This window comes from Sinocyclocheilus anshuiensis, unplaced genomic scaffold (genome assembly GCF_001515605.1).
Source record: "Sinocyclocheilus anshuiensis isolate Anshui unplaced genomic scaffold, SAMN03320099.WGS_v1.1 scaffold1123, whole genome shotgun sequence".
Lineage (NCBI taxonomy): Eukaryota > Metazoa > Chordata > Actinopteri > Cypriniformes > Cyprinidae > Sinocyclocheilus > Sinocyclocheilus anshuiensis.
In genome coordinates, this window is record NW_015544248.1 from 400,482 (window position 1) to 421,501 (window position 21,020).

The window sequence follows — 21,020 nt, forward strand, 5'->3', positions numbered from 1 at the left end:
ATATATATATATGAGAGTGTAAGCAGAATGACATTTCCATGGAAGCTTGTTTCCACCATGATTTTTTTTTTTATCAATAATTGTGACTTTTATAATCTTGCAATTCTGAGTTTAGTAATTCTGACATTTTTTCCACAGAATTCTGAATTTACATCTTGCATTTTTTTCAAACCGTTTTTTTATTTTTTTTTCCTGCCATGGAATAGATAATAGAGTAATCGAGACACAAATCTGACTTTTTTTTTTATTGCAATCGTGGGTTTATAACCCACAATTTGGCTTTTCTTCTCAGAATTGAGTTCATCTAGCTTTTCTTCTCAGAATTGAGAGATATAAACTGAGACACACATTTGCAACTATAAGAAAAGTCAGAATTACAAATTGTTAAATCAGAACCTTTTTTCTTGCAATTCTGTCTTTTTTCTCAGAATTGTGGGACCAAAAGTCTCAATTACATGTTTTTTTTTTATCCCATGGCGGGAAATAAGCTTTCATACATTTTAGTGATGCACAACTACAGCAATGTTTCCTTTAAACACTTGTGCTTTGATGCACAAATACAGATTTAAGAGGTTTTCATGTAGCCTATATTTACTTTTACAAAGCATTGCTAGTAATGCGCTGCTTCTGTAAGGGACTGAATGAAGGAACAGTGATCAAGTGAATTCCTCAACATGCCCATCAAAACCTGTTGAGTGACAGACAGACGGCAGGCAGTCGAGCAGCAGTGGACTAACAGGAGCGTTTGATATGATTTGTCTAGGGACATTCCTTCTGTCTTTCAGTGTGACACTTAATTCTCTGTCTGTTCCTGTTCCAACCCACTCCAGGCACGACGATGACATGAACCGAGATCCATTCTGCCTTTTGCATGTTTTGTTCTCATTTAATACACCAATCAGCACATCTCACTCAAAAGACTTTGACATCTGCATGAATAAATTTGCGCAGATAAATGTCTATTCGACTGGTGAAATGCCATGAACCCTTCTGAGATGAGTTCAACAGTGCTTCTCAAACACACTGCAGTGGCAATTTGCATCTGCCCTTGGGTTCTCCTTCACAAACCATAATGGCTATTTTAACCAATAATGCGAGCATGTAGAGCGTGATATATGCATGGTTCACTTAGAGTTTAGAGCGCCTCAACTCGTGGTGGTTTAGGGTTTTTTGGCATCTCCACGTGGTGCTGTTCGGTATCGCAACTTGGCTTCTACAAACTGTAAAAAAGCTCTTTGCTGTTGCACTGTACACATACTATACAATTCTGATTTGCATCTGCCCTTGGGTTCTCCTTCACAACCCATAATGGCTATTTTAACCAATAATGCGAGCATGTAGAGCGTGATATATGCATGGTTCACTTAGAGTTTAGAGCGCCTCAACTCGTGTTCATTTAAAGATTAAAGGTAACCATAATGGCTATTTTAACCAATAATGCGAGCATGTAGAGCGTGATATATGCATGGTTCACTTCGAGTTTAGAGCGCCTCAACTCGTGTTCATTTAAAGATTAAAGGTATTAAGACAGCAATGGTAATATTAAAGAAGAGTGTTGTTTAGGATCTCTATAAGGAAGCAGAAAACCATTCGACACGCTATCTGTCTCCTCAAGTCCCAGAGCTGCACGAATGAAATGCTTTTAACAAGTTCAAAGAGCACAGACTGCAATAAACTGCTGCAAAGCTGCGGTCAGTCTCAGCGTCCCTCAGCTGAACGCTCACGTCTTGCTACAAAAGTGCATGATAACACACTACTGAAAAACAAGCATTTGCTGAAAATTAGTATTAAGTATCAAAATCGTCTTTACAGTAGATGCATCTTGCACCCTGCGACAACAGTTTGTTTATTTCTCATAACCTTCGTGCATCTTGTTTGCGTCCGACTTTTCTTGAACTAGTTCGACATCTGCGTTGAAATGCTTTGGGAATTAAAATTTGCGCTATTCCTTCAATTTTTGCACCTATTAAACGCAGAACGTTAGTGCACGCTCCGCGTTTATTATTCTGGTAACCCATTCATCCCGACGTTCTATTCTTTTCAGACGTATTTTAATAGCCATAAACTAACGTTCCCGGAACGTGCATGGAACCAAAATTGAACCAACAGCTAACGCATCTATCCAAATGTTATTTTTCGTGAAAAACCGTTCAAGTGCATGCAGTTTCATTCGAAATGAACACGATGATGACGGTTTGATGAGTCGTGGAGTCATTGCAGAGTGACACATCTATCACTTCGCGTGTAATAGCGCGCTATAATGGAAAACGAACGAATGCATAACTCACAAATAATGATTTCTGACCACCGTTGTGTGGCGATTTCAGAAAGATAACGTGTGAATGAAGGGCATGCGGACGCGCTTACCGGGGTCACCCTGACTTCTCCGCGGATCCGCAGCTTCGGTCTCCAAAATCAAATGCCGTGATCACAGTCCACGTCTCTGCATATATACCACAGTATCACATAGAGGATGAGCAAAATGGCAAAAATAAACAGAGCTACAAGGATAGCCTTAGTCACTGGTGAGATGAGAGACTGCATTTCAGCAATTCGCAACAGTCCGCTGAGGCGCATGGATGCTCGGCTCGCTCCTCACCATCAGACCAGACCTTTGGCTTTTGATGTTGACATTTCCAGCGTATTATTCACACGCGTTCCCGGTGAAGGCGCATCATGAGCGATCATCTGGAGAAAGCCGGCCGGTGTTGATCATGCTCGGATTGCAGAGCAGACGCAGCGGCTCTGGATCTGCTGTGGAACAGGTTGATTCGCCTTTTTCAACTTCATCAGATGGAATTGTCCATGAAGCCCCGTATTAAGGGGGGAGACCACAGAGATTGACCCTCAATGAAGGAACTGAAAAAACAAAAGAACAAAGAAAGAACGTTATGAATGCTCACATTTGTTTCATTTATGGCATAAATACGATTCTTCTATTTTTTTTATATCTGAGATAATAATAGTAGCCTACCCATTAATACAGTTATACTTTCAAGGGTTAAAACTTTTAGTTCGTTTCGGAGATTCCAGTTAGACTTTTGTCTTTAACAAAACATTGACTTTTTGAGATATATTTATGATGCAGATATTTTCTGATCTATAAATGTAAAATATCGGCTCTGTTTTGTTAACTTTCCATCCGATTATGAAGCTTTCATAAAGCGCTCAAGTCGCTACGGTTGCTATGGTTACCTCCTCAGCAATAGCAATTATTTATGACATAAATATGATTATTCTTTTTTTTAAATTTGAGATAATAGTAGCCTACTACTGTGGCCTTTGATACAGCTATACTTTCAAGGGTTAAAACAATTTTGGTTTGTTTCGGAGATCCAGTTAGCCAACATCAACTTTAGACTTTTTTTCTTTAACAAAACGCTGACTTTTTGAGATATGTTTATGATGCAGATATTTTCTGATCTATAAATGTAAAATATCAGCACTGTTTTGTTAACTTTCCATCCGATTATGACACGTTCATAAAATGCTCAAGTTGCTACTGTTGCTATGGTTACCTCCTCAGTTATAGCAAGTTGCTTGTTTAGTCTGACTAACTTGTACTGACTTTTTGAGGTATGGTCAAAAAGGTCAAATATTGACACTGTTTTGTCAAAGTTCCATCCGATGATAAAGTTTTCGCAAATCTCTCAACTCGTGTACTGTTGCTATGGTTACCTGCTTAAGCGATCTCATTTTCTCTTCGCAAACATTTGTTTAATACTAGGTTAATACATGCCTTGGACGAGATATGTTTATGAAAAATATTGGCACTGTTTTGTCAACTTTCATAAATCGCTCAACTCGCATACTGTTGCTATGGTTACCTCCTCACGCAATTGCAGTTTCTGTTCCAGAGTGTCTATTTAACGCCAGGTGAAAATACACACCCTTGACTTTCTGAGATATTAGTTTATAATAAATTAAACTATGAGTATCAAATATTGGCACTGTTGATGATGCTGTCAAAGCGCGCAAGTCGCATACTGTTGCTATGGTTACCTCCTCACACAATCGCAATTCCCGTTTGGGAGCACTGGTAGTTAAAATTGTGTGCCCTAACTAACTTGTACTGACTTTTTGAGATATGTTTGTAATAAATCACTCTATAAAGTGTCAAATAACGGCAAGGTTTTGGTTTTAGCCGATAAATCGCTCAAGTCGCATACTGTTGCCATGATTACTTCAAGGGATGCTATTCCTGTTCTCAAGCATGTGTTTAGTTGTAAATACACGCCCTGATGAACCGAGATACATTTATGAAAAATCAAACTACAAAGTGTCAAATATTGGCACTGTTTTGTCAAAGTTCCATCCGATGATGCTTTCGCAAAGCGCTCAACTCGCTTACTGTTGCTATGGTTACCTCTACGCATCGTATTTTGCCTTCGCAAGACTCTGTTTAATGCCAGGTCAAAATACACGCCCTTGACTTACTGAGATATGTTGATAAAAAAAAAATTTAACTATGACGTGTCAAATATTGGCACTGTTTTGTCAGCATGCAATTTCTGTTCGCGAACGGGTATTTACCGCTAAAATAGTGATAAAACAATGATTATTGAAATATGTTTTACAAGTAAATACTTCTACCTCAAAATTTCACATACTTCCCATTTCTTTGTGATTAGTTGTGAAATGCACTAGCTTGACTTAACAAGTCAACCCAACACATTTTTATTTTTTTTGCAGTGTAGGCTACACTTTTTTGCTTACTCAAAAAAACCCGTCCTGTTTGTTTACTAACGTTATCGGATCAAGCCTCACCCGCACCGCGCCCTTCTGATGAGTTACCCGTGCAAACAAAGAATTAGCACAGTTTGCGTTTTGAGCGACAAAACGTGCCTAAAGACAGATATGACATTCAACTCCTGAACTCGAGTGCGTGCTGCTGCGCTCCCCCGCTGGGTGGCTCAAGTTCAGTAGTAAAAGCTTTCCTGGACGTTAAAGAGGGAACTTCCCCAGAGGTGCGAAACGGATGAATGGAGCTGTGTCTCAGAAGCCCAGCACTTCAGGCAAAGGTGGGTTTCTAGTGAGCTGAAAGCCAACGCTGAAGCCCAAAGCCGCTGCTCAAGTAGGCAGCTCGCTAGGTTTTAAACCAACTCCATTCATTGCGTTCCCTCTCAACGTTTAGGAAATGTATGTTATTTGGGGGGATTGGGTGGGTGTTCACGGCAAAGGGGACCTTGCCCTCGTTCATGGAGGGCTAGAAACCTTGCTATGAATTTAAACACGAATTCTAAAGGAAAACGAAAATGCATCAATAGCGGAAACGTCATGCACTGCGCTACACGGCATGCAAACCTATATGCGCTTTTGTCGAGTCGTGCAATGTCATAATATGTCACGCGAGGGAGGGATTCCTAGCGCATCATCCGTGCATGAGACTTCAATGAGAAACCAGCGAGACAGCCCTGCAATTGGATCCTACACAAGTCAATCCCACATGTGGGTGGGCGGTGGACTCAGAGCTGCGCACCCAGTAAAGTAAAGGTTGTACAACAAAAGCTTGCGGGAAAGTTGCACATGCCAGCGAACGCGAATTATACTTAACAGTTACACCTCTCGCTAAAAGTGAAAACACGTTTCAGACCCGTTCAGCTCAGTTTCATTCAAGACGCAATGATGTCATGCCTGTGGATCTTCGTCCTTGGGAGTTTAATCGTGACTGGAGTGAAGATGCAAGGTAAGAGTTTACTTAAACTAGTTTAAAATCACATTTACTAACGAGATACTAACATTTCAAAGTTTCTTTGTTTTCTGCTTCCAGTGTTACCCATTCATGAAGTGATATATACTTTTAAATTGAACACTGAAATTATATAATGTATTAATTGTATATAAAGTAATATGTAAAGAGAGACTTCCAGATGAAATGGGAAGCATGCATGTCTCTTTTTTTTTTTGATAGAGTGAGTCTGTATATCAGCTCTAAGATCACATGTTTGAGACAAAAGGACTATTATTAGGCTATACACTGTGTGCACAATTATTAGGCAAGTTGTATTTTTGAGGATTAATTTAGTTATTGTACAACTACAGTGCTCTTGGTCAATCCAAAATGTTAACAAACCCTCAAACCTTAACATTTAAGTAGTAAAAGTGAAGTTTTGGCGTTCTTAAGAGAATATCTACATGTACACCATTATTAGGCAACTATTAGTGTGCAGAATTATTATGCAACTAAATGAAAAGCAAAGATCTCACTTGTTTATTTTCACCTGTTAAAGTGAGAATAATAAACAAACTCAATTGTCAAAATCATCACTTGCCTAATAATTGTGCACACAGTGTACATGCATGATTGGAAATCCATACATTCTGGGTTGAATGTTGTCGGTCACTAAAATAAAACCCTCAGAAATGACTTGTTGAAGCTGTAAAGCCTTACCCAGCTCTTCACAGCTCACTGCAGTTCCCCCTTTGTACATTGTGTTCTTGACGAGCAGCTTTGGCCGCTCAGAGTCTCAGAATGACTTCATCCAAATGTTTCGCACTTCTTAAACGCTCACAGGATGTAACCAAATGTTCAGGATCGGGATTAAAAGGTGTCTGGCGTCTTTGGTGATTTACAGGCCTGTTTATCGCTGATATGTCAAATTCCCTCCAGATGTAGAGGAGAACATGCATTTAGCTCACTGCTGTAAACCGAGAAAGACTGAGGTGTAGTCTCAGAAATTCAATCCAGTCCCAGATGTAGACCACACCCTGTATGGAGAACATGGTGGAGTTAGGGATGCTTTTGATGCACCCGAGGGAGTTTGCGTGCCTCTGTCGCAATCTGAGAGACGCAGCGAGGCACATGCATTGCCACAGCCTTGGATTTTTGTATTCTGCTGCGCAGAGAGAAGCTCTTTGTTCGGTGTTTGTGTGGACAGGTGTGTTCCTGACCATCCTCCTCTCTGCTCTAGAGTAAACTTCCTTTGTGTCTCTTAATCTGACGACTACCAACTGTGCCAACGGCATCAACTAAAAAGCCGGCTGTGGAAATTAAAAGCTTGAGAGACAAAAATCATTAGCAATTGTGCAAATGCATGCAGTATTTCGCCTCCATTTGACGACACGAAAGCCGCTGAAACGTGACAACCTTGAAAGAAAGTGTTACATAATGCATCTGCGTCATAACACAAAAGGCATATGAAGACATGATGCACGAAGCACTGGATGTCCATCGAGCGAGCCGGCTAATAAAACAAACAAAACCACTGCTACACTAAACATACCACTGCATTTGCATTAAAACTGAAGATGCATCTGTTTAAGATCATATCACAAAACATATCCCTTTCATTATCATGTTGACAAGCAGTCAAGAGTTTGGATGCATCTATGAGTTTCCCACATTTTAGAAAAACGGTAAATGGATGTCCACTGAAATCAAAATTCTGATTAATACTGATAATAATTATTTTACGTTACATTTGATAATTATTTTACATGCTATGACTGATAACCAATAAACAGCACATATTAAACTCATTTATTATCCTATTTATGATAGAAGTGAAAAACAAAACACTAACAACTAAAATCAGTTGTTTTAAATGTAACTGACTTTATGTATGTATCATTTTAATGTAGTGCATGGAAAATAGATGTTATTTTAAATTATTATTAGTGCTGTGAATGGTTAATTTTAAGTGTTATTTTAATATCATTGAGACACTATTAATGTATGGAAGGATATTCCGGACAATTTTACAAACGGAATTGCAAATTGTATTGTATCTATATGAATGGATTTGTTAATATTTTGATTACGTTTTGTCATTATATTTTCTGATGTCATGTTAAATTTAGTTAGTTTTAGTCATTTTATTTATTTACTTTTTTTTATTTTTTTTTATTGTTGTTTATAAATATGTCTTGAAAATGTAAACGAGAAAAGCTGCCTTGAAAACCACCTGAAATAATATGTTATTTACATTTTATTTGATCTCAAGTATGTTCAGTTTTTTTTAATGGTTTAAGTTTTATTAAACTATAATAACCCGGACTTTAGATGACCATAATGATGCATATAAATGTAAAAATATGGGAAAATGAGCATGCACAATTACATTTAAAATCTAAAATATCACATACTGGCTGATATACAGCATATTGTCAAATTTTAATAACCCATTTAGTACTAACACATAGTGCATCCATAATAGTAAAGTCATGAAAACCAAACATATGACCGGTTTTATGAATGAAGCAGATATTTGTGCATCTATAGGATAAATCTCATGTGATATATAAGCCTCTTTTGTTTTGTTTTTCAGACGATGGAGTGGAAAGTGCAGAGAATGCAGGTACGTTTCCATCATCTCATGTGCTGTAATAACTCTGAACACACCCCTCTCTGTTAGCAAACAGTAATAAACTGAGCAACAGCAAGGTTTTACAGCTCTCTCTTCAGGTTCATTTTACAGTTTCTCATAACTGCGATCTCACAGTGTGTTTATTCAGCTCAACCCATTGACGGGGTCCAGTATATATCACCTGCGTCGTTTTTTTATTCCGATGATAAAGGTGATAAACGCAGGTTGCTAATTTACCTTTTATCTCATATCCAGATTCTCCAGCCGATGACCTTGCGCCAGGGGACTCAACCGTTCCTGATGAAGGTGATGATAAGCTTCATGCAACTGAATTTACAGCAGGGCATCTTGATGCTACATGCAGAAGACACAAACACAAATCATGCATGTTTAGGATAAAAAAGTAAAAAGTCCTTCATCGCTGAGGTCAGAGACTGTGAGAGCGTGCAAATGTAGTCAAATCAGACGTGTTCATGCCCTCATGCTCAGAAACCATCAACAAAACCAAAAGCAGAAGTAAATACGAGCCGGGCGATATTAAATACGGGTCTGGTATTGTCGCCACTCGATATGCAACAGAAAATCCTGAAGTCCTGAAGCAAAAGCGGTTGAGATATCCATATCACTAGCAGCACAAGATCTTGATTGATTTCACATCCATCGTTTGTAGGATTTATGCAAAGTGCTGCTGTGTAGATCTGTATGAGGGTCAAAGACGAAAAAGGGTTTAAGCATAAAAACAATAAGTGTAATACTGCTTTAAATTGCTGTTGTTGCCCCCCAAAAAATTAAAAAGTTTTCTGTTTAATTTAATTGCAATTTTGTTTTTGTTTTTCCGAGCAAATAAATAAATATGATACATTTTTCCCTGATTTACAGAAGAGACCCACTAAAATGTCATTCAGTGTAACAATCTTGTCAGGCATATTTACAACAAACAAAAATCAATTTATGACACATTAAACGACTAATTAATTTCCCCCCAGATACTAATTAGTTGTAATAATTTTTTTTTTAAATGTGCCACTGTCCTAGGTTTCGCCCGTTTTTCAGTAAGATTTTTTTACTCGTTTAAAACACAATAGAATTTAATATGCTCCCTTATTCTTTTATATATTTTAATATGTACACGTCAGAATTTTTACATAAATACTGTGTTACACTGAATGACAATGTAACATTATTTCAACCAAAATTTGACATTTTATTCTTCAAAAACGTATTTGAAACCTTAAAAGTAGACACTTTACTTACATTCAATGTGCTTTCTATCAACATAAAATCCCTTTTGTAAATTTATTTTGATGCGGACATCTTAACGTCTTTGACCCACGTACAAAATAATGAAAACATATAGTACGTTCATATCAGTTCTCGCAACTTTCACTAATGTTTTTTAAAAGTTATATAAACGTTAGGACAAAACGTGTTTAACTTCATTAACTTAACGTCATAACTTTGAGATCAAACAATGATGTTATTGAGATCCTTATGATGTTATTTGTATTTGATGAACATTCTAATAATGTTCTTTATTTAGAAAATGCTTGAAATACTAAAACTAAACATTCATTTAAACAAACATTTTTATAACCTTTAAACGACATCCTCAGAAATAAACGTTCAAGTAACATATCTGGGTTTAAAAATAAACGAGTGGAACATTGGAAGAAACTTTTTTGTAACCTTTCAATAATGAAACATTTGAAAACGATGTTTCCACAACTTCTAATAAAATCAATGCATTGAGTTAGAGGAATGTAACAAAAACACGATTAAGCATTGGTTTTGGAAACAATTACTCTGATCTATTATTTCGGTTAAAATGAACCGAGCACATTTACTTATCCAGTCCTATGCAAAGCACAACTTCACAACAATTTTCAAAGTTATCAAGACAAGTTACAAGATTCATTAAATTACTACAATCAATGCAAAACGTCAGTTTAAATGGCAATTTACACTTTAAATTGCACAATATTAAGAGCTTCTAATAAAATCAATGCATTGAGTTAGAGGAATGTAACAATTCTTAGCATTTGCACACATTTTTAAGTAGATTACTCACAAAAACACGATTAAGCATTGGTTTTGGAAACAATTACTCTGATCTATTATTTCGGTTAAAATGAACCGAGCACATTTACTTATCCAGTCCTATGCAAAGCACAACTTCACAACAATTTTCAAAGTTATCAAGACAAGTTACAAGATTCATTAAATTACTACAATCAATGCAAAACGTCAGTTTAAATGGCAATTTACACTTTAAATTGCACAATATTAAGTTGATGTAATGATCAACATTATGATGTCAATAGAACTCATCAAAATAATGCATTTAAATTAATTAAATGCATTTACGCAAAACCATGCATTTATTTAAGCTGTGGTAGTAAATTCTCTTAATTTCTTTATAGAGTGCAAGTGAACCTTAGGAATCTAAATAAACACTATTAAAAATAAAGGTTCTTCACTGGCGTTCATGCATGCTTCCACTCTTTCCATTACACAAAATATTCTTTATAGTCGAAAAAGGTTCTTTAGATTATTAAAACGTTCTTCACGTTAAGAAAAAAATGTTTCTTTTGGGAACTGATCACTGAAAGGTTCTTTGAGGAACCAGAAACGGTTCTTATGGCATTTTATCTTTATTATTAAGTGTGCATGTGATCATGAAACCCGTCTTGAATTCATATACTGCAGTAGATCTTGCTTGAAATAGAGAAATGTCATGTTCCTGCCGTAATGTTGGATCCAGTCTGTTTAGCAGATCTCGTCAGAAGATATTCTTTATCTGTTTAACACAGAAATTAGTCTGAAAGCCAAAACTGGTGGTTAAGTCACTAGTCAGACGGAGGCAGAGGAGAAAGTGATGGTGAAGTGAGCTCATGAGTTGTGTATTTCTCCAGGATTTCTGACCAGCATGAATTCAACAGGTGTTTTTATCCCAAAGCAATGGAAAATTACTGCTCACAACAAAATCCTTGAGAAAGAGATATCTTTCTATGCTTTCTAGCTATGAAAGCAAAAGCACACAACATGAGATTAAACAGTAATAGAAATATTATATAAAATGATTGAATTGAAGACACTGCAGGTCACAAAATGTGAAATAATTTAGATTTTTAAATAAATGCAGCCTTGGTGAGCAGAAGAGACTTTGTTCTGTAAAATGCAGCAGTGGCATCGTACGATCGAACAAGGTTTTTTTTTAGACGTGTGCCCGTATCGTTACGATTCCCCAGCATTTCTGGCTTTCTCCGAATGTAAAGCATTGAGCAGGTTTTGTGAGTCTGTTCTTCAGGAATGGCATGTTCTCAACTTCATCTTTGTTCAGAGCGTGAAAGTGAACGTTTTGTTCTGATTCAAAGGTTTTTGTTGGATTTAGTAACTAGTTAAGTAATTTGGTTCTAATGCAGTGATGAGTAACGAGTCACATTCGAGAGTGTTGACCGTCAGACCTGTTCAGAGCTGAAACAGATCAACATGACTCCATTAAACACTTGCATTTTAGTTTTATTTACTTAGATATCAGATATATTTCCTCCAAGTTTAAAGGAATAGTTCACCTATCAAATTTTGCCATCAATTTTTACTCACACTCATGTCGTTCCAAACCCGTGTGACAAAAACAAAAAAGGAGATGCATGCATGAAGCTTCAGTCTTTGCATGCACTGAAAAGTGTATTGCATGTGGTCTGAGATCATGTGATGGGAAACACTGATGATTTTCTCGTGCCACGTGGAAACAAACCTGCATTTGGGATTTGAGAGGAAGGTTATCAATAGCAACTGAAATGTAATCGGTTCTTCACATGAAACATCACAAAAACTTCAATAGACTGGGAATATAGTGCTTTTTTGGATCATGAAAGCATAGAAAACAACATGAGGATGAGTAAATGACCAATGTTTTAAACTATTCTATAGTTTTTACAGTGATTTTACAGTGATTTTTTTTTCCACGAGTAAGTGGAGATTTTATTTGGGTTAACTAAAACGAACACTATTAAAAATAATTTTTAGTAATTGAAATAAAGCTGAAATCAAATATTAGATGACAAATTTAAACTTTATGAAAATCCTAAATTTGGTCTTGGCAACTAACTTAAAAAAGTTTCCGTTGAAGACCTAAAGTTACTAACTGGAAATAAAATAAAAACTAAAAGTAAGAAAACGAAATGCGTCTAAAACATTGAAATGTCCAGTTTTCTTGTTGTGGTGATTATAACGCTATTTACAAGTTATAAAAATGTTTCTTAAACGTTGTACTGATTTTATTTTTACTCAGAATTCAATGTTATTTGAACATTTATTTTTGTTATTTGTAAACGTTTAAATGTCCACTTTATTGTTATGATTATAACTTATTATTTAAAGGTTAGAAAGCATTTCTTAAAACGATCTGCAAACTTTATATTCACGAAAAAATGTAACGTTATTTGGACGTTTATTTTTAATATTCTAGGAACGTTAAAAAGGTTTGTTGTGATTACAACGTAATTTAAAGGTTACAAGAATGTTTCTTAAACTTTGTACTAATTTAAATTTTTACTCAAAATTAACATTATTTGAACGTTTATTTTTGTTATTTTATAAATGTTTAAATGTCCACTTTGTTGTTATGATTATAACTTATTATTTAAAGGTTAGAAAGCATTTCTTAAAACGATCTGCAAACTTTATATTCACGAAAAAATGTAATGTTATTTGGACGTTTATTTTTAATATTCTAGGAACGTTAAAAAGTTTTGTTGTGATTACAACATAATTTAAAAGCTACAAGAATGTTTCTTAAACTTTGTACTAATTAAAATTTGTACTCAAAATTAACATTATTTGAACGCTTATTTTTGTTATTTTATAAACGTTAAAATTTCAATTTTTTTGTTGTTGTGACTATAATGTTATTTAAAGGTTACAAAAACATTTCTTAAACGTTGTACTAATTTTATTTCTACCCCAGAAAAATATAACGTTATTTGAATGTTTATTTTTAATATTCTAAGGAAGTTTAAAATCTCCAGTTTTCTTGTCGCGATTGCAACGTTATTTAAAGCTTACAAAAGCATTTCTTAGATGTTCATCAAGTACAAATAACATCATAAGGATGTTTTGAGAATTCCGCAACGTTATGAGAGCGTATATCAAATATTAATACAGTTATAAGAATGTTCCATAAACATTACTTTAAGAACATTTTGTCCTAATATTGATATAACTTTTAAAGAACATTAGGGAAAGTTGTGTCATCTGAGATCATGTGATGGGAAACATCACTGATTTTCACGTGTCATATGGAAACAAACCTGCATTTGTGATTTGAGAGGAAGATTATCAGTGAATAGAGACTTAAATTTAGTCTGAATTATTGCATATATAGTCATGCTAAGGCAATGTCGTTCAATCCTCGTAATGAAGCACTCCTCTAAAGCTGATATGAGGGTCTGGAACAGGTTTGTTCTTGATAAAGCCCCACTCTGGATGTTTCTGATGTGACGGTAGAAAGACAGAACTGTCCCGACACGTAGCATATATATATGATATACACTGAAAACACTTAGCGCCTGGTTCGGTGATTTATGGTCACCTGTGCGCTTGAGGAGAGCTTGCACATACGAGAAGAGAGTTATGATCCGACAGCAGCTGATGCTCCTGATGCTGACAGCAACGAGATAAAAGAGGACAAATCTGTGGGACGCTGTCTCCTGTCTGATTGAGAGATCTTTATGTTTCAGCTGCAGACGCTGAAAAACCAGCTGAAGTTCCTGCACCTGAGGAAACACCTGAGGAAACACCTGAAGAAACACCTGAGGAAACACCTGAAGAAACACCTGAAGAAACACCTGAGGAAACACCTGAAGAAACACCTGAGGAAACACCTGAAGAAACACCTGAAGAAACACCTGAGGAAACACCTGAGGAACCAGCGGAGGAGGCAACAGCTCCTGCAGGTTAAACAAACACAGACATTATAATTAAAGCACTTTACAGTGATTTTATCTCGAGTAAGAGGTGTTCTTAGCAGGGTTTACTAAACTATAGCTATTAAAAATCAAAATAAGCTGAAATGACATACAAATATTAATAAACAAATAATTAAATAAATAATAAAGTATAAATATTAGATGAAAAACCTAAACTTGGCAGCTAAGTAAAATAAGCTGACACACTAAAGATACTAACTGGAAATACATAAAAGCTAAAACTGAAACCAGGGTGATTATTAAGTAAAACTAAAATTAAAAGCATAAAAATGTTACTTGAAATAAAATAAAAGTTAACTGAAAGTTATATATTTAAAAAAATATTTGAATTTATTTGAATTTAGTTTAACTTGATGTACTAAAATAACTAAAATGGAAATAAAAATGAATAAAAACTATATAGACATATTTTTAAAACACTAATAAAACTGACAAAACAACAAAATTACTAAAACTAACTAAAATTAAAATAAACAGAAAATACAAAAATTAAAACTAATTCAAACTATTAATAAAAACGTCTCGGTTACGTATGTAACCCTCGTTCCCTGAAGGAGGGAACGGAGACATCACGCCAGTGATGACCGATGAATTGGGATCTCGCCAGAGAGACCAATCCACTTTGAGTGTAACTAAATGAGCCAATGGACATTGGCATGCGGATTTCGCATCTGGCTGCCACACCCCGCAGCGCGGGTATAAGAGGCAGCAGGTGCACCACATTAATTCATGCTTTCGCTGAGGAGCCGAGCTGGTGACCCGGCAGCTCAGTGGTTGTACAGCAACTGTGGAGACGTGACTACAGCTGTTCCTCGCAACCCAACAGTAGGACTTGGTCTGCCAGGGGAAACACGGCCCTAGTAACTGTACAGTGGAAATACACATATGGGATCCCAACCGGGTCACTCATATGGGCACTAGCCTCACACCAGATTTCAGGAATTCATTGGCTGAAAGGCCTGGCGCCGGACGCTCCGCCACGTCTGGCCACCGGAGTGCTGGAGGACTCGACAGGGTCTGCCCGGTCAGGGGACTCTCTGGAGAAATAGGCGTCCAGGACACTGCAAGCCGACTCTGAACCGGGCCTTTCAGTGCCACTATCTGTTTGAGGTGAGAACACAGGAGGAAACCGGTTCGACACGCAGGCTATAAAACCTAGCGAACGTGTTAGGAGTCGCCCAGCCCGCAGCTCTACAGATGTCTGCTAGCGAGGCACCACGAGCCAGCGCCCAGGACGATGCGACACCCCTAATGGAGTGCCACTACCTGGTCCCTGAAAGGGGTGGTAGGAACTTTGGGCACATAGCCGGGCTGGGGTCTCAGTGTTGCACTGGAATAAGCCGGCCCAAACTCAAGGCATGATTCGTCGACCGAAAATGCCTGCAGGTCCCCCACCCTCTTGATCGAGGCCAATGCAGTCAGGAGTAGGGTTTTGCGACCTCAGATGCTTCTGACTCCAGAGGAGGAGGAGGCGGGCGAGTTGCGACATGCGACGGGAGCGTAAACCACCTTGCCGGTTGATATACGCAACGGTCGCAGTATTGTCCGTGTGGACCAGAACGTCCCTGCCCTGAAGGCGCCCTCTGAGGCGGCTCAGGGCAAGGCGTACTGCTAGCAACTCGAGGCAATTGATATGCCAACGCAGTTGGGGACCCGTCCTAACCCCTGACAATGCGTGCCCGTTGTACCTGGCCCCCCAGCCGGTGGCCGAGGCATCCGTGAATACCACAGCATGCCTGGATACCTGTTCCAGGGGCACTCCTGCCCGAAGAAACGAGGGATCTGACCACGGGCTGAATGTTCTGTGGCAGGCCGGTGTAATCTGAACCCGGTGAGTACCTCGTCGTCACGCCCACCTCGGGACTCGGCCATGGAGCCAGTGCTGAAGCCATATGCCTCAGGAGCCTCTGAAAGAATTTCAGTGGGACCGCCGTCCTGCCTGATAAAGTCTTGAGGCAGTTCAGCACCGACTGAGCACGTTCCTGGGTGAGGCGTGTTGTCTGGCTGACCGAATCCAACTCCATGCCGAGAAAAGAGATCATCTGCATTGGCACGAGTTTGCTCTTTTCCCAGTGGACCCGAAGATCCAACTGGCTGAGGTGTCTGAGCACCAGGACCCTGTGTGAGCCAGTATGAGCCAGTCATCAAGATAGTTGAGGATGCGCACCCCCCGTTCTCTCAAAGGAACAAGGGCTGCCTCCACGACTTTGGTGAAGACGCGAGGCGACAGGCACAGCCTGAAGAGCAGTACGCATCCTTCAGGTCGATCACTGCAAACCAATCTTGGGGATGGATGCACTCGAAAATGCATTTGTGGCAGCCAGATGCGAAATCTGCATGCCAATATCCATTGGCTCGTTTAGTTACACTCGAAGTGGATTGGTCTCTCTGGCGAGATCCCAATTCGTCGGTCATCACTGGCGTGACGTCTAGAGTGACCGACTGAAAGGAAATTATAACACTGACTAAAACAATTAAAAATTATAGTTTAAAACAATCCAGTAACTGAAATAAAGATGAAATAAATAAAAAAATATATTAGTTAAAAACTTTTATTAATGAAAATGAATGAAAAACAGAAACATTTCCTTGGCAACTAACTGAAAAGTTAAAGTTAAAGTTTAAGTTGAAGCACTAAAATTACTACCTGAAGAAAAAAAAACTAAAACTATTAAAAATCTAAAAATTTACAGTAACTGAAATGAAGCTGAAATAAAATATAAATATTAGATAACCTAAACAAAATGAAAATCAGAATGTTGCCTTGGCAACAATTTGAAACAATAACATTAATGTAACTGGAAATAAATAAAAACTTACATGGAAAAATATATAATAAAAAAAATTACATATATAATAATAAAATAAAAATCAAACAAAAGCACATAAGATTTCTAAAAATTAAACTAAAATTTGAAAAGATAAAAATAATAGCTTATTCAAAATAATAATCAATAATTCTAAAATAATACTGATTTTAGGCACAATGCAAAGGCACCCTTGTTTTCTGTGGTAAAATCACTGATGCACCGTTTAATGCATACAAAATGTCAATGTTCAATATATTTACATTTTACATTTATTTCAGTTTGATAATAATAATCAGAATAAACAGTTAGTCTGTTAGTCAATGCATTATCTGTATAATAACGCAGCATGACTTGTCTTGTCTTTGTGTGTTAATAGAGCCTGAAGCTGAAGACACAAACCCTGACACAGGTACACTTCATTTACTACAGGCTTCAACAATTATTCAGAGAAAATCAAGATGTGCTTTAGCGTTCAGTGAAAGCGTTTTAACCCTGATGTGTGTTTCCTCAGACGCCGCGACAGAAGATGCTGAAGAAACACCAGCAGGTGATCTGATCTAAACAAAAAGACATTACACTCCACAAACAACACTGAGAATAACGATTCAGAACAGCCACAGAAACCTGAGAGATCAGGAGTTTCTATCAGATAATGTGTCCCATTTATTCTCAGCCCTGAAATATTTCATAGCCAGAAGCGGCTCTTTTTGAACGCAATCTTCAATGAAATGATTTCAAAAATCCTTCAAATATCCTGTGACCATGAAGGCCTGGAAAAGTCATAGAAATTCATCAGTCGGTGGGCTGGGAAGCCTGTAATAATCGTGTGGTTTTGACTATGACTTATTTTCCTCTCTGTTCCGTTTCGCTGAAAAAGCAGACGCAGCAGATCAGACATACTGGTCTGGCAACTAAATGAGTTTAAACACTAAAATTACTAACTGGAAATAAAAACTGAAGTCACTAACTGGAAATAAAATAACAAAGTATTAAAGGGGTCATATGATGCTTTTTTAAAGATCATTATTTTGTGTATTTGGTGTAACAGAATATGCTGACATGCTTTAACGTTCAAAAAACACATTATTTTTCAAATACTGTACATTATTGTAGGTCCTCTATGCCCCGTGCTTTGGCAACTAACTCAAATAAATTAATAAATTAAATAATAATAAATTAAAGCTGAAGCATTAAAATTACTAACTGAAACTGAACAAAAACTAAAATTATAAAAAAAATTATGTTCAGTAATTAAAATGAAGCTGAAAAATAATAAAATAAAATAAAATAAAATAAAATAAAATAAAATAAATTGAATTGAATTGAATTGAATTGAACTGAATAAAATTAAATTAAATTAAATTAAATTAAATTAAATTAAAATATGAAAACACAAACTAACCAAAAACCAGAAATTTTGCTTTGGCAACTAAAAAATTATTTGTGGAAATAAGCTTTTTAAAGAACTAAAGTTTCTTCTAAAGTTTCTAAATTTACTAACTGGGTGATAAAAAAAAAAAACATGAACTAAAACTAAAATTATAAAAAATCATTTCAGTAATTGAAATAAAGCTTAAATATATTAAAATATAAATAGCAGAAACAAACCTTGGAAACTAACTGAAATATGTTTAAGCTGAAGCACTTAAATTGCTAACTAGAAATGAATAAAAACTAAAACTGAAAGAAGAATAAATTAAAACTAAATAGAAATATATAAAAAAAAAACAATAAAATGACAATAATAAAATTGACAAGCACAACAAAACTAAAATGAAAACTGAAAAAATGAGAGTAATAAAAGAGATGCAGAGTTGAAAATACACTGGTGCTCAATAAACACTTCGATGTGAGTTATGGTGTCGTTCACACTCGACTGATGTTATCAGATGAAAGCACAACTAACATCATGTGCGTCTGACTCGTGTTTCTCTGGTTTTGAAGAGGAACCTGCTGCTGCTGAAGAAGAAGCAGAAGAAGCAGAAGCTCCAGCTGAAGCAGGTAGATCTGAGTGTCTTTTTTCACTCTGTGGCATTTTCAAATGACTTTCACAGAAAGGTATTCAGGCGTTTTCCTCCCAAACTCATCCTTATAATGGGAACGAAATCCATACTGCAGCCCTTTCTGTAAAAATCTCTGTTCATCGTAACGCCTGTTTGCTTCTAACATACAGCTTGTAATAACTGTCTGAATATGAGTGAAGATGCTTTTATCCAAAGCAACTTACACTGCATTCAAGATATACAGTATACAGTACATTAACAAAAAAAAAGAAAAAAAAAAGACATGAAATATTAGTTTTGTGTTGACAATTTATATTCGAAACTAACTTCTAAAGCATTTACATCAAATTTTGTGCATTAAAAAAATATTTTTAAAATTTATGTATTTGAATTGCATGTAAAATTTGTATTTATTTGGATTACACAGTTTTAACTTAAACATAAATGTGATGCATAAATGAAGCTGATCGGATTTCTGTAACAGTACTAATAAACTAAAGTGTTTTAAATGCACAATAACAAGATCTACATATTTATCATCAATAAATCCAATTTGTTTCAATCTCAAACATTTATCTATTTGATTATTGCTTGTTCCACAGTTAGTCATATATTTAACCAAGTTCATACTTTTTAATTGAATAAATGTGATAGTTTTCCCAATGAACAGATTTATGCTGATTCTAAGCCATTTGAATAAATGCATTATTTTGAATAATATGGTTATTTAAATTAAATCGATTAGATGCAATAGTTGATAATAAACTATAGCATGATTTTTGAGTGTAGAAATCTGACCTGTATTAATTATGTATCCCATGTTATTTTAGTATCATTGAGATACTATTATAGTTTCTGTTAATATTTTGAATTAGATTTGATTTTTATATGTTCTATTTTCTTGTGCATTTTTTATTAGTTTTTGCTCTGCTTTGAGACTATTTGAACTGAATCCTTTGACTTTCAGAAGCTGATGCACCTGTCGGAGATCCTGAAGTTACTGAAGAAGGTGAAACTGATTTACTGTCATCTTTATCTCAGTTTGATCTTCTCAAAGCCCCAGTCTGACGTCATGCAGAAACTTTGCTTTCCTTGCATAGAAACGATTGCCACAGTTACACTATAACAACATCAACTCGTTACTATGGCGTTATATAAATATTGTCATATCAATCTTTATTAAAAAAAATTATTTCAATAAATACAGACATCTTTGACTTCATAAAAAAACTCTTCAGTCTTATACTCATCGTATTTCAGTTCTGCGCGTTTGATCAACTGGTTTTGCTTTAGTAATCTTACGATCAAACACGTTCACAGTCGTTATATAAATATTGTCATATCAATCTTTATTAAAAAAATTATTTCAATAAATACAGACAACATCTTTGACTTCATAAAAAAACTCTTCAGTCTTATACTCATCGTATTTCAGTTCTGCGCGTTTGATCAACTGGTTTTGCTTTAGTAATCTTACGATCAAACACGTTCACAGTCCAAACACGAGACCCAGAGCCCGTATTTAATGTGGTCCGGGTTGTATTTTCTTCAGTCTCGTGGAGTTTGATGATGGGTTTGAGGATGAGGGTGATCTGTCTGTTGACTAATGCCTCATTTTGATGAGTTTCTACCTCGTGACAGATCAAAATGCAGCAAAAACATTGTTTAATTGGAGAACAAAATGTATATGACTTGTTGATTTTTTGACTGTTCATGCTAGAAGACAAATAACAAATCTTTGTTTTGTCAGAAATCACGTCTGAAGAAGCTGCAGGTGACGCAGAAGAACCAGCACAAGAGGAAACAGACGGAGGTAAAATGTCATAAACATCATAAATTCTGAGGAATGTTTCCCGTCTGGATGTTTGTGTGTGTGTGTGTGTGTGTGTGTGTGAGAGAGAGTGTGTGAGT

At 36.3% G+C, this 21,020-nt stretch overlaps 2 protein-coding genes across 4 annotated transcripts in view; one reads left to right on the forward strand and one right to left on the reverse strand.

Moving 5' to 3' along the window:
- Nucleotides 1-2,786, reverse strand: part of LOC107697801 (dehydrogenase/reductase SDR family member on chromosome X) — a 47,506-nt gene extending 44,720 nt beyond the window's left edge. Inside the window, exon 1 of the mRNA XM_016498661.1 lies at nt 2,368-2,786. The gene's annotated coding sequence lies outside the window, so the exon portion shown is untranslated. The remainder of the gene's footprint in view (nt 1-2,367) is intronic.
- A 2,568-nt stretch (nt 2,787-5,354) lies between these two features.
- The window catches only part of si:ch211-39i22.1 (CD99 molecule (Xg blood group)), a 27,803-nt gene continuing 12,137 nt past the window's right edge, over nt 5,355-21,020 (forward strand). The window contains exons 1-9 of one of the 3 annotated variants that reach the window (XM_016498666.1): nt 5,355-5,686; nt 8,268-8,297; nt 8,562-8,612; nt 14,048-14,263; nt 17,483-17,515; nt 17,618-17,653; nt 19,051-19,107; nt 20,077-20,118; nt 20,860-20,927. In XM_016498666.1, the coding sequence (XP_016354152.1) occupies nt 5,623-5,686; nt 8,268-8,297; nt 8,562-8,612; nt 14,048-14,263; nt 17,483-17,515; nt 17,618-17,653; nt 19,051-19,107; nt 20,077-20,118; nt 20,860-20,927 (597 nt within the window). In that variant the 5' untranslated portion in view covers nt 5,355-5,622. The remainder of the gene's footprint in view (nt 5,687-8,267; nt 8,298-8,561; nt 8,613-14,047; nt 14,264-17,482; nt 17,516-17,617; nt 17,654-19,050; nt 19,108-20,076; nt 20,119-20,859; nt 20,928-21,020) is intronic. The other 2 variants (XM_016498665.1, XM_016498667.1) reach the window with 2 other exon arrangements.